General features: G+C 49.1%; 2 protein-coding genes across 5 annotated transcripts in view; both read left to right on the top strand.

The window, feature by feature from the left end:
• SH3TC2 (SH3 domain and tetratricopeptide repeats 2) overlaps positions 1-22686 on the top strand; it is a 51699-nt gene extending 29013 nt beyond the window's left edge. The window contains exons 9-17 of one of the 4 annotated variants that reach the window (XM_027607150.1): positions 1072-1205; positions 3630-3671; positions 3796-5490; positions 5597-5777; positions 12982-13132; positions 15448-15570; positions 17205-17355; positions 19178-19374; positions 21796-22686. In XM_027607150.1, coding sequence (XP_027462951.1) covers positions 1072-1205; positions 3630-3671; positions 3796-5490; positions 5597-5777; positions 12982-13132; positions 15448-15570; positions 17205-17355; positions 19178-19374; positions 21796-21987 — 2866 coding nt within the window. In that variant the 3' untranslated portion in view covers positions 21988-22686. Of the gene's footprint in view, positions 1-1071; positions 1206-3629; positions 3672-3795; positions 5491-5596; positions 5778-12981; positions 13133-15447; positions 15571-17204; positions 17356-18165; positions 19375-21795 lie in introns of those variants that run through there. The other 3 variants (XM_027607151.1, XM_027607152.1, XM_027607153.1) reach the window with 3 other exon arrangements.
• LOC113929917 (enhancer of rudimentary homolog) lies at positions 19790-20574 on the top strand. Its single transcript, XM_035727827.1, has one exon. It carries the CDS (start codon positions 19796-19798, stop codon positions 20108-20110), a length of 315 nt encoding a protein of 104 aa, XP_035583720.1. The 5' UTR covers positions 19790-19795; the 3' UTR covers positions 20111-20574.
• Positions 22687-22990: the final 304 nt, after the last annotated feature.

Here is a 22990-nt window from a genome sequence, read left to right on the forward strand (position 1 = left end):
TAGTTCATATTAGTTCCTGCTTTCCTCGTCACTGGCTTTACCTGAGTTATGAGGACAAAATGTAGGTGGCAGACCATGGCAATCCCATCCCCGCCCCTCCCTTGATTCTGCTTGAACTAGAGAAGCTTTTTTTTTTCTTAACCACTTCCTAGTTACCAACTTTATTTTTCTGTGCCTCAGTTTCATTCTCTGTAAAAAGGAGTAAGAATAGTACCTGCCTTATTGGGTAATCGTGTAGATTAAGGAGATAAGGGTGTCTGATTCATAACATACTCCCCCGCTCCAAGTATTAGCTATTGTAACCTCTTGGGCTTCCAAGTTATTTTTGTTAAAAGATTGGTTCCTGAGGTTACTCTCCACCCCCCCAACTTTATTTAGACCTGAAAGAGATCTTAAAAATTGTTCGGGTAAAGTTTGGATTGAATGTTTTCTGAGGCACTTCTAGATCTCTATTATTTGCAGTCATTTCTTCCAGCCCCTGGCCTTCCTTCTGCCCACTTCCCATCCCCTCTCTGAATGCCACATAACGCTCTCATTCTGTGCCATGGAATCAGGTGTCACCAGTTGTGAAAGTTTCTTCTGATCATAGTCAAACTCTTTTCATTGCTTCTCTAGGTTGTGTCACCTGTCCCTCGTGTTTTCTTGAAATAACCCGACAAAGAAACATCTTTTCATGGTCCCTTTTCAACCCTTAACCTTTGGGGCAGTCAATTTGTATTTCTCTATTAAAAATGGGAACCAGGTGGTCTCAAAGAAAGGGTAGGGGTCAAGAGAAGGGGCTTTGTTTTTCTCGGGAGATAGAGTTTTAACAGGAGGGGTGTTTTCATCCCCACTGTGACCCGTTCAGCAGCCACATAGCTCGTTTCTTCATGAACGGGGTGCTCAGAGCTCTTCTCCCTGGGCAGCAGAGATAAACAGATTGTACAACAGTGGGATGAGGAGTCTGGTTGCAGCTGTGGCAAGCACATCGGAGGCTTCTCTCTGTCCTTCACTCCGTCCTGGGCTGGAGAGAGAATGGTTGTGTCTGGAGCCTTGCACTGATCTGCGTCCATGTCTTTTGTCTCAATGCAGGAACAAGAGCTCCGCCTTTTTCAGTGACGAGGAAAGATGCTCTCTGTGGGTCCTGGGAAGTGACAGGAAAGCTGAGTGTGCCAGCTTCCTCCACACGCTTGCTCATACTGACATAGCATCTGTCTACCGGCTTAGTGAGTATTTGCTCCTCAGACCCCTTTGAAAGCTCAGCTCAGCGATAGCATGAGCGGCCAGCCCTACTGAGCCTTCCATTCGAATCTTGGAAAGAAAAACTCCTGAGTTGTGGCTGAGGTCGCTTCTTCTAGGGCCGAAGGAGGTCTAGGTCCCCAGTGATAAAGGCAAGACCATAGAATGTTACAGCTTCTGAGAGGTAATTTCTCCTCCCATTTTACAGCTTGGGAAACTGAGGCCCTGGTGAATTAGTGCCTTCCCCATTTTCTAGTCAGGACCCTCCCTACTCCACCACACTGCCCCCAACACAAACTGACGCTGGACTGCCGGGTGGGGGGAGGGGGCCGTTGGCTTTGGGCGGGGGAGGGCCCTCCGTGCGGCCAGTTCTCATCATGTCTGAATGACTAAGCAAATGAATGCCATGCCTTTCCCTTACTTTGGAAGCGCCCACTGCTCTGTGTCAGGAAGTACATTCACCTCGTGGTAGTGGTTTGAGGAAGGATTCGTGTTTCCCCCATCTCTTCAGCGATGGTGGTATTTTGTCCACCCCTGTGTGGCCAGATTGGACGGGGCACACTGCATGGGCACAGAAGAAAGATTCTGCCGAAGGAGCCCTCAGGCCTGCTCCCCAGAGCAGAGGTGGGCATCAGAGTCTCTCACCCTGCACAAGGGGCATTTGAGAGGAGCACCTAGCCACGAACTTTCTTGCCACCAACAGACCACACCACCCACCAGGGTGAACCAGGAAGCTGAAGCTATGGGCACTGCCTGGTGGGGGGACCTGAGGTCTGAAAATCCAGGACAACTTCAGGTGTGCCTTGGACAGGGGTGGGCCACAGGCTTGGATCTAAGAGGTCCACTCACTGTGGATCCAGTGGTAGGGAGCGATCTAGGAACAGGTCCCAGGCAGCCCATTGCCTCCTATGTAAAGCCCAGGAGTGCAGCTCTGCTGGATGCAGGCCAGAGCCTCATGATGACGCAGGCATCCCCTGACACCACGGCAGCCAGCAGAGGGGCATCCTATTGGTAAATTCCAGCTTCCCCAAAGCCTCTGACGTGGGGAAGGAGTCCCTTCTGTAATTCTTCCTCCCAGAGGGGGCATCATTTTGTAACTCATGCACCATTTGCGTTCTCGGTGGTCCTGGCCTGGAGTGAGGCTGGCACGGGCTCCCAGTGTCAGCGAGGGCTGGGCCACAAGGCAGCTCCCTAGCTGTGCCACGTTAGGCACGGGGCCTTCTACCGCTACAGGTTACAGATCTCACGTAGCTACGGCGACTCTCACAGAAGGTAATAGGCGGCGGCTTGACTGGGTGTGGGGCCCGCTGTCCTCAAAGTCCGTCAGAGATCCCAGGGCGAAGGCACAGGCAGTTGGCGCCTCTCTGCTGGGAAGAGGTAGAATCTTATTTCCAGCAGCCCCTGCCCTGGGGGGCCGTGAACCTGGCCTTCACCTCCACAGTTAGACCCAAGAGGGTTCAGTTCTTTGCTGCTAAACCCAAGCCTCCTTTCACTTTTGTGACGTTAGGTGGCTGTCCCAGAGGCACCTTGGTCTCCTTGTCTGTGCCTTTCCAGACTGTGCCTTTCCAGTCCCCTTTGCTCCCTCCCACCTGCTGGGAAATGCTGACGTTTCTTTGGCTCCTTCACAAACTCCCCTTCCCCAGCTGCTTTGCCTTCTTGTCTGAATGCTTCTCCTAGGACTTGGACCCATTCCTCGTGGCCCACTGGGGGTTCTAAATCTGTATTTGCAAGGCTCAACTTTTTTTTCTCTGGCTATAGATCTACTTCCTTCTCAGCCTAGAGGTCCTGTGAGTACCTCAGATGCAGAATGTCTGAAGCTCTGCTCCAGACTGTCCCTTCTTCCACCTCATCCCATGAAGTGACTTCAGGGAACAAAACTAGGACCCTCAGATGCCTCTTCACTCTCTTTTCTTCATTAGTCACCTTTGGTCACCTAGTCCTGTGGCGCATTGTACAGCTGAGTCAATGACAGTTGAGAGGATGGATGATGTGTGAATGGGGGAAGGAAGAAGGAAGGATGTACACATGAAAATGGGAGCCGGTGCCACATGTTTTGTTCATGGCTCTGCTGTCAGCTAGCTGGGGGACTTGGTTCTTTAGATGCTGTCATCCTCTCCATACCCACACCTCCTGGAAAAGAACTTGTGTTTCTAGCTTCTCTGCTTTTCTTTTCTGGCTCTGGGTCTAATTTCTACCTCAGTTCCCAACTCTAAAGTGAGTGGCTTAAACAAGATACTCTGCAGGTCCCTGCAGCTCTTAAACTGATGATGAAGGAGAGAATTCTACCCAGGTTCTCAGAGGAATTTAAACACAAAGTGTCCTCAGGGACCGCGGGTCTGGGGTGCACCTGCAGGCATAGGCATGGTGGCCCATTCTGACCTAACACCGGTGTGTCCTTCGTCTCTATCCAGGTGGGTTTGAATCCATCCAGAGTCTTCCAAACGATCTAAGTGGTGAGTAGAGATCATGCTGAACCTGACTTCCAGTCCTTCAGAACAGCATCCTGTCATCTTGCCAGGAGCTGGCCACCACCGTGGCAGGTGCTCATGGTCGCTCAACTCTGCCTGTCCCTTACAGCGTCCCAGCCTGAAGGCTTCAAGGAGGCCAGGCCTGGCAGAGCCTGGGAGGAGCGTCAGGCCGTGGGCTCCAGACAGTCCAGCAGCTCTGAGGACTCCAGCCTGGAGGAGGAGCTCCTCTCAGCCGCCTCGGACAGCTATCACTTGCCAGAGCCTGATGACCTCGATGACCCGGAACTGCTCGTGGACCTTGCTAGTCAGGAAGAGGAGGAGGCTGAGAACTTCGCCCCCATATTGGCTTTTCTGGATCACGAGGGTTACGCTGAGCACTTTAAGAGCCTCTATGATTTCTCCTTCTCTTTCCTCACATCTTCCTTTTACAGCTTCTCTGAGGAGGACGAACTTGTGGCCTACCTGGAGGCCTCAAGGAAGTGGGCCAAGCGGAGCCGCAGGACCTGGGCCCACGCCCGGCTCTGCTTCCTCCTGGGCCGGCTGAGTGTCAGGAGGGTCAAACTCTCCCAGGCCAGGGTCTACTTTGAGGAGGCTATGTACGTCCTTGATGGGACATTTAAAGACCTATCCTTGGTGGCTGCTCTGTATATCAATCTGGCTGCCATCTATCTGAGGCAGAGGCTAAGGCATAAAGGCTCGGCTCTGCTGGAAAAAGCAGGGGCCCTGCTGGCCTGCCTGCCGGACCGTGAGTCTAGTACCAAGAATGAGCTCGACGTGGTGGCCTACGTATTACGCCAGGGCATTGTGTCAGGCAGTTGTCCCTTGGAGGCCAGGGCCTGCTTCCTGGCCATCCGACTGCTCCTAAGCCTAGGCCGGCATGAGGAGGTCCTGCCCTTCGCCGAGCGCCTGCAGCTCCTCTCTGGACACCTTCCTGACTTGGAAGTTACAGCAACCATCTTGAGTTTTCTGTATGATAAGAAATATCTCCCACACCTCGCAGTGGCCTCTGTCCGGGAACGTGGTACCCAGAGTGGCCAAGGGATGTCCTTTCCAATTTGGCAGGTCTACCTGGTTCTCCAGAACACCACCAAACTCCTTGGAGTTCCCTCTTCAAGCTGGGGTGAAGTTTCTGCTCTGGCCTGCCCAGCACTCAGCCAGGCACTGGCTGCCTGTGAGGAGCAGGCCAGTCGGAGCACCCAGAGGGCCCTGTGTCTCATCCTGTCCAAAGTGTACCTCCAACACAGGTCTCCCGATGGTGCCATTCACTACCTGAGCCAGGCCTTGGTGCTAGGGCAGCTGCTGAGTGAGCAGGAAGCCTTTGAGTCTTCCCTCTGCCTGGCATGGGCATATCTCTTAGCCAGCCAGGCCAAGAAGGCTTTGGACATCCTCGAGCCACTCCTATACTCTCAGAAGGAGACAGAGAGTATCACCCGAAAGGGGGTGGTCCATAACCTCCTGGGACTTGCACTTCAAGGTGAAGGCCGGGTGAACAGGGCAGCCAAGAGCTATCTCCGGGCCTTGAACAGAGCTCAGGAAATGGGGAATGTGCGTAACCAGGCGGTGACGTTGGCCAATCTTGGCCACCTGACCCTTGTGTCCTGGGCTCAGCAGCCAGCCAAGGACTATCTCCTGCAGGCCATCCGACTCTATTCTGAACTCCAGACCAGCATGGAGACAGACATGGAATTAGTACAGGTCCTTCTCTGGTTGGCCCAAGTCCTGGTGCGTGGGCGCCAGCCAGCCAGTGGCCGCCTTTGTTATGAAATGGCATTGCTGTTTGGCTTAAGGCATCGACACCTGAAGAGTGAGTATGCCCTGTGCTACTGGAAGCTTTAGAGAAAAGTGTGAGAGCACGTTTTGCCCTCATCCTATCTCAAGCGATCTCATTCATGTCCCTGCTTTATGTTCAGGTCAGCTTCAGGTCACCAAATCCCTCTGCCATTTCTACAGCTCTGTATCCCCAGACCCCAAGGCATGCATCACTTACCACGAACACTGGCTGACCCTGGCTCAGCAACTCAGGGACCGAGAGATGGAGGGGAGGCTGCTGGAGTCCCTCGGGCAGCTCTATCGGAACCTGAACACGGCCAGGTGAGTCGGGGCTTGGGGACGGGTCTAGAAACAGCTTATCTTCCTTCAAGAGAAACAGCATTCTTTTCCTCTGGAAGTAAAGTTCCCAGGCTCATGGTGTGTTTATGGCATCATGGAAAAAAGTGTGGGACCTGCAGCCACCACACAGTGTCCTCTTTCACTTATTGGCTGTGTGACTTTGAGCAAGCTACTTAATTTCACCCTACCTCAACTTCCTCATCGAAGACAATAATGGTGGCATCTACACTATAGTATTCGTGTGGGGAATCAATGAGTTGGAACCCCTGGAACAGTGCCTGATCCGTGGAGGGGGCTCGGTGATGTTGGCTGGGTTGCAGTTACTCCCTTATGTCCGTAATAAGCATCACGTGATCCTGGCTGAGGGTAGCTAATTCAGAGAGGTGGCAGTTATAACCAGGCTGGCCCCCTCAGGAGGCCTTGGTTATTTCCACCGTTTTGTGAAGACACTTAGGTGAGAATTGCAGCCATGCGATAAGTCATGGGATCAACCGCTAAAGAAGTGTTGACTTTTAGCTTAATTGTGTGGACAGAATTGCATAACAGCCCCATGAAATATCCTTTGTGTTGTGATCGACTTTTCAGCCCTCTCTTCAAAAGCTCCTTTTTGCAAAAATACACCAAATGCAACTGTTTTATCCCAAAGCTCCTTTTAACCTCTTGATCTTTCAATTATTCCTACGTGAAGTATCCTGCCATGTCCTGCTGCCTTTCTCTTTTCTCATCTCCTTGCTGGGTGGAATCTGCTTACCCCTCATTCAGTTCCGCTTCCCCACAGGCCTTTAACTGATTCCATTACATTCTGCATGGTTTGCAAGATGTCCGATTTCATTTTGCAACAGATTAGCATCGTGGCATTGTATTCATAATTATGAATGACATCTAAAATAGAGCCGGGATCATTGCTATCGTTGAGCAGAGAGTGGTGGTTGAGGAGAAGCTAACTGAATGACAAGTGTTGCTTTTCCAGGCAACGTGGCAACCTTGGGACCCCTGACAACCAGATCACTAATAATCAGATAACAAATTCTCTCTCTCTCTCTCTCTCTCTCTCTGTCCCCCTTACTCTGTCTCCCTCTCCCTCACCTTTTCCCTCTCTTGGAAGAATCAGGGGTCCTCCAAACCTCCCACTACCTCTGCCTCCCATTCTAGGAAGGGAGTTTCAGATCCTTGCAGCATGGGAGGGGACAGGACTTGTGGTCCCAGAGCGACACTGCTTTCATTCTAGGACACCCTTCGCATGTCCTTTTATGGGGGAGTGGGTTTTTGGCGGTCCTTATGCCATCGTTCTGGAAGTTGATCCAGATGGGGATCTTTTTTCTTTTTTAAAGATTTTATTTATTTATTAGAGAGAGAGAATGAGAGATAGAGAGCATGAGAGGGAAGAGGGTCAGAGGGAGAAGCAGACTCCCCGCCGAGCAGGGAGCCCGATGTGGGACTCGATCCCGGGACTCCAGGATCATGACCTGAGCCGAAGGCAGTCGCTTAACCAACTGAGCCACCCAGGCGCCCAGATGGGGATCTTTTAACCCTAATCTTCTATAAGTCTAATCTCTGAGATTCTGGCTTGTATAACTGGGGGAGGACATAAACCTCCCCTGCTCCTGCTTTACCACCAATGTGAGTGATACGAGGAAGTAGATCGAGAAGTGCCTCAGGTGTCAGAGGAAACCCTGCAAACATAAGGTCATTATCCCTTTGCAGAATGCTTGGTTCAGCAAGGAGAACGTGCTATAATGCTACATTTATTTAGCATGTATAAATCACCTGCTCCTACAGAGTGCCCGGCAGACACAGGTAAACAGGTATTTGCATGCACCTGGAGGTGGTTACTGTAATTTTGCTCTAAGCTTCCTGGTAGCTGAGGTAAAAAGGGGAAAGCCACAAGAGGTTCTCACTGTCTGATAAAACAAACAAACAAACAAAAAAACCAAAAAAAAACCCACAACATAAACAAATGTATCTGTGGGAGCAAATGTTTTTCTGGCACTGATTTCTAGGAGGTATTTAGTCAGTGGCACTTAATGTACAGACAGATTTCTTCAACTAAACTCGCCCCACAAGATTTCCATCCTCGCGAAGCTCAAAAGTAGCAAACACTCCTGGGCAAGATGGCAGGCGACTGCAGGGGTGAATGAGTGTGGGTGGGGGGGGGGAGAAGAGGACACTTGCCGCTGAGGGTTGGGGATCTGTCACAGAAGGCTGCGTGAAGGCGGTAGCGTTTGAGAAGGGCCATGGGGGATGGGTAGGATTTTGGAAAATGGAGGAGATTAAGAGAACAAGCATTTTGGGCCGAGGGACTGGAAGTAGCTGTGGAAAGGTGAGGACACATTTGGAAGGCATTCTGTAGGTTTGAGGAAGGTGGGTGTTCACGTGCACGTGGGTAGTAGAGGAGAGAGAGGCCTCCAGCCCGTGCCCTAGGAGGTGGTGTAGGGGTGGGCTGGGGTGGGGAGCAGTGGGCCTCTGGACTGGCACAGCGAGCAGCCGTAGTGAAAATGGTGGTCGTAATGGTGACTGACGGTGTTCAGTGAGCACGCGGCGTTTCCCAAGCAATGTGTAATCTCAGGATAACTGCGCGGGGGCACAAAGAGCTGTAGAAACAGAACGAAAGAGGCCAAGTAATTTGCATGAAGCTGCACAGTGGGGATCGACAGCCAGGCTAAGTCTAGCACAGGAGTCAGCTAACTTTTTGGTAAAAGGTCAGATAGTAAATGTTTTAGGCTCTGTGGCCATGTGGTCTCTGTCACAAGTATACTGCAGGTGCGGCATGCAGACGGCCGTCGATCACGTACATGAATGAGTGTGGCTGTGTGCCGCTGAGACTTTGTTTACAAAAGCAGGAGGAAGGCTGCATTGGTTCATGGGCCATAGTTCACCATAGTTCGCCAACCCCTGGTCTAGAGTCCATATTCTTAACTACTCTGTAGGTCTTCGGCCTGTTCAGCCAATACTTTTCACCCTCAATAAACCATAAGTGTGGATGGCGATAGTGTGAAACCTCTAGGAGGTGTATGGATGAGAAGGGCCTCATTTTGCCTCTGGTCTGACCCCTGCCTGCTCCAGAGCATCCAGACTGCTGACCCACTTGCTTGGTCACACTGGGATCATCCCAGATCCCTGCCTCCTCCATTTAAGATGGTTTCACTACTCCGTGCCACCTTGCTACTCATGTTAATTCCTCCTCTTTGAAAGATTTCTCTAGGGTTTAGAGGTGGAGGATGGTAGGGGAGGGCAAGAAGATGGCGAAAGCTGTGGCCCAGCCTTTGGGGTTTTGCCTTGGAACACTTTGCTGTCCCTTTGTCCAGTACCGTTAGAGTCTGGCTCTCTCTGCCTCCAGGGTGACAACTATAGGATCTGGTGTTTTCGATCTCTCAACGCACAGTCCTTGGGGATCTTGTTTTCTGTCTTCAGGTGACACAATACAGACTGTACCTTGTTCTAGAGTTGAACCAGGTGGGATCCACGGGAATTTTGAGGCTCTATTGAATCCACGCAACAAGTATTTACTGAGCATTTGCTATAGCCCAAACACCGGACAGAGAGATATGGTCCCTGAGCTCACAATGATTATAGACTAGTTCAAGAAACTGATGATATTTATATACATATTCACCAAAGGTATCCTCTAAACTGTGGTAGGTGCCACGAAGGATGTGCATATTATCTTTAGAAAGAAGAAATGCCTTGCGTGCAATAGGTCCTCACAAAATAACAGTTCTTTGCATATGAATATAATAGTAGCCTAGAAGTCATTACTCCTGGCTTTTATTCTTATTTTTATGCTTCTTATTCCTGTGGAACAAAAAAAGAAATGCCTCAACATTTGGTTTTCAATGTAACGAATATGACCAATAGCTAACATTTCTGAAATCCCGAGCCAGGAAAGAACTGTTTCAACTGACATGTTGTCATTTGAGCACTAGGCTAGATGTACTTCACCACCCCACTTTTGCAGGTGAGGAAACTTTGTTCAAGGTTGAAAAGTAGCTTATGTTCTTCAAAACTTCTAGGCTGTTAGAGGGGTAAAAGCAGCAGAAACCTTCCCATGTGCTGGTTTCTGAGCCCGAGATTGAGCACTGCTTGAGGGTGCGTGTGGGGTTCTGGAGTCAGATTCTCAGGGTTACACTCTGGTTTAACCAGCGTTTATTACCTGGTCCCTGTCACTTACCCCTTCTGCGCCTTGTTTTTCCCATTCGTAGAATGGATGTAATAATGTTACTGCTCGCTTAGTTCTGTTACGATGATCACATGGGATAATGCATGCCAAACGCTCAATAAATATCAGGGAACCATTCCTGTCACGTATTACAAGACAAAACCGCAGAGGGCTCAACATAAAGCTTTAGAAATGAACAGTGCAAACTTGGACAAAATAAAAAGGTCCCCATTGGGTTTCTTTATTTGCGTAATGGGCTAAGATCCCTCGCGGCTTAGTGTTTCTGAGGTTTAAATGGGAGAACGTATACTGAAAATTCACATCCCAAGACCTGGCATGGGGTCAGCTCTTGGTGAGTAGCAATTCTTATTATGGCAATGGGGCAGGACCAATGAGTGAGAGGTCAGACGCTCATTCGGGCAGGGCAGGATCTGGAAAGCCCCGGTAAGGGAGGGAAAGAGGAAGTCTGGGAATGCAGGTGCATCAGAGTTCCTTGGTCACAAGTTCATGGCTGAGGGCCAGGTGGGAAGGAAGAAATAAGGACTTAGCTGTAAAGACCAAACCTTTGGGGCAGGAAAAGTGGGAAACAGAGGACTCAGGGTTGAAAGAGGAGAGATACCCTGACAGGGCCTGGGCATACGCGGCCCAGGAGTGCATGACACTTGGGATGAAGGCTGTCCCCCCCCAGTAGGCTCCTTACTTCTTTTGATTTGGGAGCTAAACCACACCTAGAGCCTGCTGCAGGTGAGGCTGAAGGAACTGGGATGTTGAGCCATTCCAGGCCAAGCCGGTGGCTCCTCCGGTGGGTGATAAAGCACTGCCATTGTCATATGCAAATGAATGGGGTGGTGAGTGCTGACATGACAAAACCAAGGAGGCTGGAACCCACCTCCCAAGTTCAGACCTTAATGCATGTGTTTTTACTGGATGTCATGGCTCAGGTGTACATGCTGGTGGGAGGCAGTGGTCTTTGGAAAACCTTGCATGCCCAAGGAGTCTTGATGGTGCCGTGTGGGTAGCTAGGCTTCTGTAAATCCTGCCTCCCGCAATGGGGTGTTTCTTGGAAATATTGATCTCTCATCCGCAGTCATAGTGAGCTTGGAGAGAAAACGTCTAAGAAGCAAAGTTCCTCTCCTCTGTAATTGGCTTCTTTGTAATAACCCAAATCTCGCCCCCTAGGGGTCTGGAGAAAACAACCATAGCCTAAGTGTCTCCCAGGACAGCAAATGGTGATAAAGAAAAACAGAGCAGGAAATAGGAGGATGAGATGTATGAGTCCTGTCTTCATCAACTGTTCCAGTGGGAGTGGGGAGAGCAGTGCTTGAAAACTGTGCTGGAGGTCGGGGAGGGGGGCGGTGTGAAGCAGGCAAGAGAAGGACAGGGCTTCTATGATAAAAGAATTTTTATCCTAGCTCAACCAGGGAGACTGGCGACCAGCTCGGCATCCTGTGCAGCTTCTCAGCTCACGACATGGTCATAGCAGCAAGTCTGACATTCTAACACTTAAGTGAGAGTGGCCTGTGACCATCCTGGATGTCATATCAGGAGCTGGGCAGTGGGGAAAACCTAAGTTCTTTCTTCTCAAAACTCCCAAGGGCCAAAACCTGTCACTTTCTCTAGAAGGCGAATAGCTGCCTCATTGCCAAGATGAGTCAGGGCCTCATTAGGCGAAGGTGTTGCTTGTTTCCATCGCTGTGCACAAGGGTTTGGGGCTGAGTTGCCCATAATGAGGTTTGATGAGGACCTCCTAACTGTTCATACACTTGGTTGATGATGATCAGTGTTTCTAGAAGGATCTGTATGGCTTGGAGTAGTGGTTCTCAGACTTTGGTGTGCATGAACAATAACCTTGGTGCATTAGAAATCCAGATTCAGGGCTTGCATCTGTAATTATTTGGACTTAGTGAGTCTGAGATAACTCTAGGAGTCTGTGTTTTTAATAAACTCCCAGATAATGCTGCTGCAGGAGCACCATGAGTCTCAGAGGAAGGTAGGCGCTGTGGGATGCATTCCGGGCTGGGACTCAGGAGAAGGGAGTTGTGGCCCCGGATCTTCCCCTCATGTGTTGTGCAACCTTGTGCAAATTACTTCCCACCCTTGGGCCTGTTTCCTCTATAACATAGGGGGTTGGGTTGGATCTGCAAGTCTCAACCCACATTCGCAGTCAAAGTTGCTATTGAGCTTTGACAAGATGCTCCCAGAGTCTCCCAGGCTACCATGGTGTGTCCATGCATTGGGGTCACTTTGCCTGTGTATGTATGTTCAAAAAGCTTCTGGGTGATTCTAATTGCTGCTGGAACGGAGAACTACTAGATGATACCCGGTGTTCCTTCTTGTTCTAGAATTCTGAATCTGTGCACACTACAATACCTATGCCTCATTTCTTCATTAATCCCTGTCGGGGAGGAAGAGTTTTCTATATAAGACAATTTTCCAGATAATTAGAGTCCTCCATTAGGCACCAACCTCTTAAAACTTTTGCCCTTCTTTGATTTTTCTTCTTAAACAAAACATCAACATCTTTTTGATGCTTTAAAGTCACCACCACGGTCATTCATTTGTGCATTTATTCAATAAATATGCATTTGGCATCCCCTGTGTGTTATAGGTGCTTATGGGAAAAAATGTCATAGTGCAGTCGAAAGATGGTTGGGCCATGGTCCATACTAATGAAAGTGACAACTAACATGAGCATTCATCACTGTTACTTACTCTGTGGGGGCCACTGTTCTGGGCACTGCAGTTTCTCCATCTCATTTAATTCTTCCAGCAATCCTCTGAGGCAGGTACCGTGATATCCCCATTCTACAGATGGGGAAACTAAGGCACAGAAAGGTTCTATACGTTCTCAAGGTCGCACAGATGTTTGAGGCAGAGCCAAGATTCAAATCAGGCCCCAACCTCTCTGTATGATCAGGGTCAATCTCACTCCCTCCACGAGCCTCAGTTTCCTCCGGTGCTGAGTGACTCCAAGGCCCCTCGGAGGGGTCCCTTGACTCACACCTAATGGGTCTGTGTCTGTCCCCCCAGGTCTCTCAGGAAGTCTCTCGCCTGCATCAAAGAGAGCCTGCGTATCTTCATCGACCTAGGGGAGAAAGACAAGGCTGCTGAGGCCTGGCTCGGAGCTGGGCGACTCCACTACCTCATGCGGGAAGATGAGCTGGTGGAGCTGTACCTACAGGTAGGCCTCCCGTAGAGCTCATCTGCCCACTTGGGCCATTAGAGGAGACAGCTGTACCCTCCAAAGTGACCGGCTGTAGCTAGAGAGTGGTGATATCCATGCTGAGCACTTGGAGGGAGGGTCGACCCTGGGATGCTCCCTGGGCACAAGATGGAATCCAGGGAGGTCTGGTGACCAACAGTCCCTGAGTCCCAGATACATGCATGAGCTCTCAGAGAACGTGCTAGGAGACTCACTCATCTGTCATGTCAAGTAGATCTACTTTTGCTAAGCTCAACACACGCCTTGCCTTTGGGGTTCCACTGCAATGTGAGGCAAGGCTGATGTGTGCAGGGCGTTGACAGTACTGTCCCCTTCCAGTGTCCCTTTAATAGCTGACATATGGTAGAGTGTAGTGGCTAAAAGCCTTGGAGAGACACAGGCCTGGAATCCAATCACAGGGCCATCAATCATGGACTGTGTGACCGTGGGCTTGCTACATCAGCTACTTCTGCTATGTCGTGGGGCCTCGGTGTCTTCATGGGTAAACCCGATCTCTTAGGGTAAGGGTTAGGTGTGTCACTTGCATAGTAAATGCATATGCAAAGCAAGCATTTACTAAATGCTTGGGACTTAGTAAATTCTTTTTTTTTTTTTTTTTGCAAAAGTTCTTTTTTTTTTTAAGATTTTTATTTATTTATTTATTTATTTGACAGAGAGAGACACAGCAAGAGAGGGAACACAAGCAGCGGGGGGAGTGGGAGAGGGAGAAGCAGACTTCCTGCTGAGCAGGGAGCCTGATGTGGGACTCGATCCCAGGACCCTGGGATCATGACCTGAGCCGATGGCAGACGCTTAACGACTGAGCCACCCAGGCGCCCGTAAATTCTTAATGAATGGTATTTTACTATTATTATTAAAAATCCCTTGGATTTTTTTCTTTTTAATCATCATTTCTGTTATCTGCGCGAGGCTGACATTATGATGGTATATATTATTTGTTCCACTGAAAATATGCCAGTTATCTTTTCTTCCTTCCCATTTCCTATTTTCTCCCTATTATTCCCTTTATTACTTAAACTCACACAAACCCCCTTCCACCGAGGCTTAATTATGGCTGTGTGGCGTTGGGTGTGCACTCACTGTGCACAGGAGATTTTGCCCGCATGTCACATACCTGTTGTAGTTGAACCCTCATTCCAAATGCAGCAGGAGTTTCTACTCAAACTCCCATTCTACGGATGTGGCTCAGTGAGCCCGAGTAACCTACTCGAGGTGATCTGGCTGGTAAGTGGTGAAAACTGCACACGGACAGTGTGACATAATGCCTTCACTCTCAGCCTCTACGCTAGTCTGCCGTGAGATGTTAGAGGCTGGGAGGGTTTTCAGAGAGCAGATAATTAGGTCTTGCCTTTGGCTCTCCAGGAGGCGAGGCCCAGAGGGTGCTGAGCCGTGGGGTTGTTCGTTGCTTGGCGGCAGAGCCTCTGGATGGCAGGATCCCATCTCCCTGCCCGTTCCTCTGTACGGTGGGGTCTTGCCCCAGAGACTCCCTGGCCAGGCCTGGTCCCAGGCCCGCACAACCCCAGACTGGTTCCTGCTGTTCTGCAGGGCCATTCTCAACCTCAGGCTCTCTGAGGTCCCCTAGTGGTGCTGCAGATGCTGTGGGGTCCATCCACCACTTCAGCTTCCTCTCCGCCTTCTGTTTAGATGCGGTATGGAAGCAAGAGATAAAGAGGTCCTAGGTGCCAGGAGAAGGGTACGGGGCTGGAAGGCACTAGCATTTCTTTGCCACTAACTACTATATAAACGCAGAGTTCCCGTCTCCTTTCTGAGCCTCAGTTTCTCCATCTGCGAAGTGCAGGTGTTGGATGAGATCACTGTTTTCCAAACTGCAGCTATTTATGGGTGAAGTTCATGGTTTTGCCATGTTCATGTATTTTCTGTACCATTACTATTTTCTTTGACTCAGCTTCAAATCAACTTAGTTTTTTACACTAAATAACACTATCTGAAATCACAGGTGTGGATGTATTATTAATCTTTTCTCTAAAACACATTAAAATAAATACTGAACTATTAAAACATAAGATGTTTGTCTGTGTACTGCTCAAAATCGTCTCTCGGGCTACCACAGCAGTCTTTCATACCGTGGTGGGGAAATGCCGGACTAGGGAGTCGCAAAGGTTTCTTACCGGTCCTGTGAGTGTGGAGGACAGTTCAGCGTTCGGAGGATGTGAGCAGAGGGTTAAACCAGGTGGTCAGGATCTCATGCCTGTCGCTCCTGTGGATATTTGGAAGGCCTCTCTGCCTTTGACACCTGTCTCTGTCCCATCCAGGCAGCCATCCAGAAAGCCCTGAAGTCTGAGGAGCCCTCTCTGGCTCTCAAACTCTATGAAGAAGCAGGTGATGTGTTCTTCAATGGGACCCGCCACAGGCACCGTGCGGTGGAGTATTACCGAGTAAGTCCCGGGCTGCTCCGTGCACCAAGCTGCGCCCTGGTACAAATGTGGGCAGGGCGACGTGGCCTGGGGTCCCCTTCCCCTCTCTTGCTGGGATTCCTTTTTCTTTCCTTCCTCAACCAGTGCCCACCTGCTCTCCCTTTTTTTCAATCAACGGGCTCTCAAAGAAGGGGTTGATAAACTCTGTCATTCCTGGGCTTGATAAATTATCCTTTCTAGGAAAACACACCAAAATAATTACACCTCTTGGGTGCATGGTACTTTACCATTTCTAGCATAATTCTGTGTTTACCAGAATGTTCCTGTGTACCACTGGCGGCATGATAGGAGATGATGGATCCCCGGATGAACACTTTCGTTTTACTATGTTTTTATCAAGTGTGCGCATTCAAATATTTTTTTTATTTTTTTATTTTTTTTCTGCTTAAAATATATTTTATTCTTTTTTTAAAATAATTTTTTGTTATGTTAATCACCATACATTACATCATTAGTTTTTGATGTGTTCCATGATTCATTGTTTGTGCATAACACCCAGTGCTCCACGCAGAATGTGCCCTCTTTAATACCCATCACCAGGCTAACCCATCCCCCCACCCCCCTCCCCTCTAGAACCCTCAGTTTGTTTTTCAGAGTCCATCGTCTCTCATGGTTCGCCTCCCCCTCCGACTTACTCCCCTTCATTCTTCCCCTCCTGCTATCTTCTTCTTCTTTTTTTTTCTTAACATATATTGCATTATTTGTTTCAGAAGTACAGATCCGTGATTCATCAGTCTTGTACAATTCACAGTGCTCACCATAGCACATACCCTCCCCAATGTCTATCACCCAGCCACCCCATCCCTCCCACCCTCAAATATATTTTAAAAATTAAAAATGTGTAATACCAGCACGTCAAACCCATGACTTCACAGATATTATTGCAAAGGATGAGGCAAAGTAATAAAAGACAGTTGATTTAAAAATGATAGTAATTAAATAATTGTGCAGATGTTAAACAGATATGTCAAAATCATAATTGTTCATCACTGACTGAAGGTTGGAAATCTCATTATCTTATTTGACCCTAAAATTTCATTTATTCATTCATTTGCTCATTCAGCTCTTTATTCAGTCATCAAACATTCATCAATGTGCCAGGCACTGAGCTAGGGGTGGGGAGAACAAGAAGCATGTCCCAGACTATTGAGCTACTCATTGTTCTATGCACTTTAGAGATGAGAAAATTAAGTCTAGAGGGATGAAGTGACCTGCCTACAATTCTATCATAATAAAAGTAATAGAAATGACCATTTGTTGGGCACTCTCAGACACCATGTGCATACTCCACAGATGGTGCTGTGGTTGCTAATGGATCATGTGCCTGGGAGGTGAATACGTTCCCATGTGGCCTCAAGAAATGTCATCTTCCTTTTCCCCATCTCCGTTTTTCTGGTCTTAGGAGGTCTGATGACCTTTAGTTCTCCTACCTCTAAAATCTGGGCAGAGCAACCAAGAGCAAGGGCCAGGAGAGCGAGCTGTGAAAAGCCATGGCCAACCCCCCAACCCCTACCAGCAAAATGTAAGCCTCCTAGAGTACGGTCTGTACCAAGGATTCTTAGCTGGACTATGTTTCCATGTGCTTCTGTTCTCAGGCCGGGGCCGTTCCTTTAGCGAGGAGGATGAAGGCCCTGAGAACAGAGCTCCGGGTTTTCAATAAACTGACGGAGCTGCAGATCAGCCTGGAAGGCTATGAGAAGGCTTTGGAGTTCGCCACCTTGGCGGCCAGACTCAGCACGGTCATAGGTAGGTGGTCCTGATGGTCGGCCATATTGAATGGGAGGGCTACCCGCTTATCCAATGCGGGGATAGCATAGTAGTAACAGCAGAGGCTCTGGAGTCAGACTGCGTGGGTTCAAATCCCACGTCCAGCTGAGATCTTAGGTGTAAGCAAGCTGCTTAATGTCTATAAGCCACAAGTGTGTCATTGGCAAATGGGGATTAAAAACAGCCCCCACCTCATGCAGTTGTTACGAAGACCAGTGATTATCCGTGTAAAACCCACAGCACAGAGCTTTATACCTAAGTCCTTGCTGAGTGTTACCTGCACCATACTGATTATCATTCCACCGTTGGCATTGTTCCCCAGTGCAGGGTAAGTGGTATTTTATCCTGTGCACAGGCAGTGCCCCTGTTACCAGAGGCCTCTGCCCTAAATTTTTAATGGGTTGATTGTTAGTCAGAAGCACATTTTCCACACGGAATTGAAAAGTAAATGAAGATCAAATTCCCATGAACTTAACTCACTGTGTAGCTGAGAAAGCTTGCAATGACCCCGGAAGCTAGTGGGAAACAGGAAAAAGGCAGAATAAAAAAAAAAAAAAAAAAAGATGAAAAAAAAACCCCCTCCTCTTGAATGTTGGTCTTGAGGAAAAGCAGGTTTGATTAGAGAAGGCTTGATTTGATGGAGGGGCAAATGGAGTCTTCTGGGAGGATTCTAGAAGGGACTTCTGGGCATTCTCAAGGGCCTGAGATGTGGATGGCACTGGACTTTATTGTGTCTAATTGCACTTCAGAGCTCTCTCTCTCCTTTACCTACCTTTTTCTTTACTGCAGAAAATCTTATCTGAGGGACAGTCCGCTATCTCAGGAAAGGCGGTGGGAGCCCCAGGCAGCTCCCGCTCTGAGCACTCCTTTATCCTTCCCTGGACAGAAGCTGAAAGGAGGCTATATCCACCCTGTTATGCACTTCCCCGTGACTGGATTTTTCCATATCGGAGAATTTTCTCTCCCTTGGATTTTTTTCTTTTATTTTTGGCTTTTGTCTCTTTGAAGCTTAAAAGTGATATTTTTCAGATTGCATCAAACAGCCACCTTGCAAATATTCCAAAACCACAATGGGAAGCCTTTGTTCTCTTTAAAAGGCCACTTTGTATTAAAGGAGTTGGTTATTAAAACAACAGACCCACCAAAACCCCAAACAACAAATCATAGACCCATTAGACACCAAGGTTCTAAAGCATGAGTTAGAAGGGGCGTTGGTGGTCGTTCTCTGTAGTCATCTGAGACTTGGAGCTGGTGAAGGAGCCAGAGGGTGACTGCTACTGGGGGCAGCCCCAGGGAGCTCTCTGAAGGGGGAGGCTTTCATGTGGAGAAGACCTTTGTGCTACAGAGTTAGTCATTACAAAGAATCCTTAGCTACCCCATCAAGCTAGTCTTATCACCATGTCTCATTACAGTGATTTGGGAATAATCATTTCCCAGAATCTTGAGTTACAGAAACATCTGTTAAAAAGAGAAAATTTTTTTCAGGAAATCGTCCTATAAAATCTTGACGAGAGCACACATGCTCCAAGCAGTCACTCCCAGAGCCTGGTGTTTTCTTTTGCATCACTTACCACAGGTGTAATTTTGCCTTCGTGTGTGAGATTATTTAAGGGACATCTGTGTCCTAGAAGACAGTGAACCTCACACAAGGGCAGGGACCTCTTCTGCTTTATTTTGTGTATCCCAAGCACAGTCCCCGATCCTTAGAAGACCTTCAAAAAATAGCACAGGATGGGGTGAGCGATCGGATGCCCGTGAAGCATTGGCTGCGAGATCTCTCCCTTAGTCTTGCAATTCCTAGGAGATCAGAAGCAGGAGCTGGTGGCCTTTCACCGTTTGGCTACAGTCTACTATTCCCTGCGCATGTACGAGATGGCTGAGGACTGCTACCTGAAGACTCTGTCTCTCTGTCCACCCTGCCTGCAGAGTCCCAGGGAGGCCCTATACTACGCGAAGGTGTATTATCGCCTGGGCCGACTCACCTTCTACCAGCTGAAGGTAAGAGCCAGGCTTACAAGGCTGTGTGAGAGCGGCAGTCCTACCCTATTCTTCCCTGACCCACCGCCTTCAGGGTACAGTCGCATGGCCCAAGATGGGGAGTCACATCTCATAGGGTGGGGAGTGACTCCTCTGGGGACATGATGGTTCTTTTCAGCCCCAGTGGAGACCTCAAAGATGCTCCTGTCTGCTGAGAGGGATCCTAGCTCCCCTTTCTCCTTACCCTGCTATGACTTCCGTAGCCACTTTATCTGTCAGGTACTATGGGGACATTGCCTTGTCCCTGTGAGTTCCTCGAGGGCCTAAAGAAATGTGTGAGATGCAAAACAAAACAACTGTAAGCTCCAACATTGAAATAAAAATTAATGCTTGGTGTGCGGCGGCAGTGTCGGCAGCGGCTGCAGCGAGAGCGTTTGGCGCGATGTCTCACATCATTTTGCTGGTACAGCCTACCAAGAGGCCAGAAGGCAGAACTTATGCTGACTATGAATCTGTGAATGAATGCATGGAAGGTGTTTGTAAAATGTATGAAGAACATCTGAAGAGAATGAATCCCAACAGCCCCTCTATCACATATGATATCAGTCAGTTGTTTGATTTTATTGACAATCTGGCAGACCTCAGCTGCCTTGTTTACCGAGCTGATAGCCAGACATACCAGCCCTCTAACAAAGACTGGATTAAAGAGAAGATCTACGTGCTCCTTCGTCGGCAGGCCCAACAAGCCGAGAAATAGCTTGAGTTAGAAGCAGTGGGGGCTGGGGGTGGGCTTGGAACACAGGTGTGTACAGCGTGCTGCAGTGGCGGCTCTGTATTATAGTAATCCTGTCTCCATCTTGGTGTACTCTAGCCAGGATGGAAGGTATTAGATGAAATGTGAGGATCTTGTTCAATCTGAAACCCCCATTGCCCCCATCCCCTCCCCTTTTTTTTTACTTAAACATTTTTATGATAATTTAGATGGAAGTTGTTTGTCAGTTAATCTTGGTTCCAGTCCTTCAAACTGTTCATATCTACTTTATAACATTCGCTGTACTAATCCTTCAGGTTGGGGTGGGGGGGGTAGTGACAGTTTAGTTACATGCTCAAGATAAAGTCTTAGTGAAAAATGAATATATGTTCTTTAGTTATAAAAAAAGAAATAAAAATTAATACTTGTGTGTCTTCAAAATATTATAGGTTAACTAGTCAGTTGTGACATATTTCTTATAAAGTTATATAAAACTCTAGGAGAAATCTGGGTACATGCTAACATGTTTGAGATAGTGAGGTGGGGTCTAGGAAGGCAGACACGTCTCTGTCCTAATGAGGCCTTAGCCCTGACTCTCATGTTTGCTTGGTGGGAGTTGAATTCTGAGCTTCTTATTTTTCCAGCCACTTCTGGAACTGTGTTGGCGGTCTGAAAGTCTCTGTTACAATTCTGGCCCTCGAACTTTGTCCCCGGTATTGGCTTCCCCTTACCAGAGGTCTCTGTCTGCACCAGCACAGCCCTTAATCTCTTAATATCCTCTGAGACACGCATGTGTTTGGCCCCCAGGGGAACCTCAGGGCAACCCTGCTGTCCTTTTCTTATTTACCAGACATTGTTTCTGGCCTGAATTAATTATTGACTTATGAGGGTTAATGGGAACCAGACATCCCTTTTTGAATCTCACCCAAAGAAGCATCTGTTCCTCATTCCTACCATGTGGGGGAGCCACGACGGTAGTGACGGGCTCCCCAGCCATCTTGCCTCTGTTCCCTAGCTCCCCAGAAGTGGTTCAGGGAAAAAGAGTGTATGACCGTATTGACTCAACCAGGGGATCTAGGGGCCAGGCAGAGGAGTTCAACTCAAATTAGCTTAAACAAAAAAGGCGATTTATTGGCTCAAGTAACCGGGAAGTTCAGGTATAAATTTAGGAGTTTTAGGTAGTTCTGGATGCTGGTACTCAAATGTCATCACAGATTTCCTCACCTTTTCCTGTTTCTCGTCCCTCTGTATGTTTTTACTTCTCTCTGTTTCTTGGTGTCCTTTGCATCCAGCTATTGGCAGGCTCAAGCCTATGGCTAAGAGGGTGAGGGACCGTTTGCTCTGTGAGGTCACGCTGAGAGGTCCCAGGGAATGACTGGGCTAGGTCGACCCGAGTCATTTAGGAATCCCTGAGGCCCTGGGCCCAGGATGATGCCGCTTCGTGATTGGCTGAGCCTGGGTGAGGTACCACGCCTGTGCCTGAGGATGCAGGGCCACTGAGGGAGCAATGTCACCTGTCCGGTCCACAGTAGAGTGGGGCAGGAGGTCCCCTAGGAACCAGGAGGAGGGGCTGGGAAAGTGTGTGGGGCAGACAAAAGCTTGAGTTCTGAGTCCCCGGCACTGCCTCTTGGCCTCTCCCAGAAATGTTTGCTTACAGCTGTCTCTTCTCTGCCCCCTTGCTGTGCGGTTAGGATGCCCATGATGCCACCGAGTACCTCCGGCTGGCCCTGGCAGCAGCGGTCCTGCTGGGTGACGAGGAGCTGCAGGACACCATCAGAAGCAGGCTGGACAACATCTGCCGGAGCCCCCTGTGGTACAGCAGCCCCTCCGGGCGCTCCTCAGAGAGGGCGCGGTGGCTGAGCGGCGGGGGGCTGGCCCTCTGAGGACAGCTGTCCCAGATCTGACAGGTGGCCGTGGCCAGAGCTGCCTCCCCACCCAGGGCTCCTCCACCCCGACCTGGGGGGTCCCTGTCATCACTTGGCCCAGCCCTTAATCTTCCCAGGGGACAAGCACACAGCCCAGAGGGAGAGGGGCTCATTCCAGGTGGGCCACACAAGGAGCGGATGATAGAGCAGGGATTGGAAGTCCTGGCTTTGTGTCCAGAGCGTTTCCAGTGGACTCAAGTCCACGCGTGCAGCCTCTGAAAAGCACTTTTGTCAATACACAGCTCTCCTAGAGAAAATGAGAAAGCTTGCCCCTAGGGGGAGCCTCTCTCCTGCCCACAGTGAGGAAATGAGGCACACTGACTTCTCTCAGGGAAAGCCCCCCTCCCCTTGCCAGCGGAGAAACGGGTAGTTTCTTGCTTCTCTTTCTTCAGCCAAAGGAGGTCCTCCTCCCCCTGCTCATGGGGACTGGTGGGTGGGAATTCACCATGCTCTTGGCTCAAAAGACGGCCTCAGAATGGCCAGCTCAGCGCACAGGGCCTGGGGTCTCATGCGGATTCACTTCTCCATCCTGCCTGAAGCTCTGCTCCTCCATAACCTTCCAGAAACTCCGGGAGGCTCCTCAAGGGCCAAGGCTGAAACACTGAACACTAAGAAAATTATGACATAAATTACATGTAAATTGTGTATATTATTAAATATTGCTCATCTACATTTATGCACATTTGTCTCCTTTATAATGGGGAGAGATGAGATGGGGGAGGCTTGAAGGTTGGTTTAAATACCAAGGTACCATATGGATTTCAGGGCAGCTCCTCAACAAAGCATCTCTATCAGTTATCTGTCACTGCAGAACACATGTGGTGGCTTGAAACACCCTTTATCTCACGATTTCTGTAGGAAGGCAGGAACCCAAGCATGGCTTAGCTGGTCATCTGGCTCTGGGCGGCTCACAAGGCTACAGTCAAGGCTTGTCAGCTTTGGTCTCCTCAATCTTAGCTGG

The sequence above is a fragment of the Zalophus californianus genome, chromosome 5 (assembly GCF_009762305.2).
Source record: "Zalophus californianus isolate mZalCal1 chromosome 5, mZalCal1.pri.v2, whole genome shotgun sequence".
Lineage (NCBI taxonomy): Eukaryota > Metazoa > Chordata > Mammalia > Carnivora > Otariidae > Zalophus > Zalophus californianus.

Bases quoted from the DNA above. Each gene is read 5' to 3' on its own strand.
- LOC113929917 (XM_035727827.1), top strand. From the start codon at position 19,796: ATGTCTCACATCATTTTGCTGGTACAGCCTACCAAGAGGCCAGAAGGC.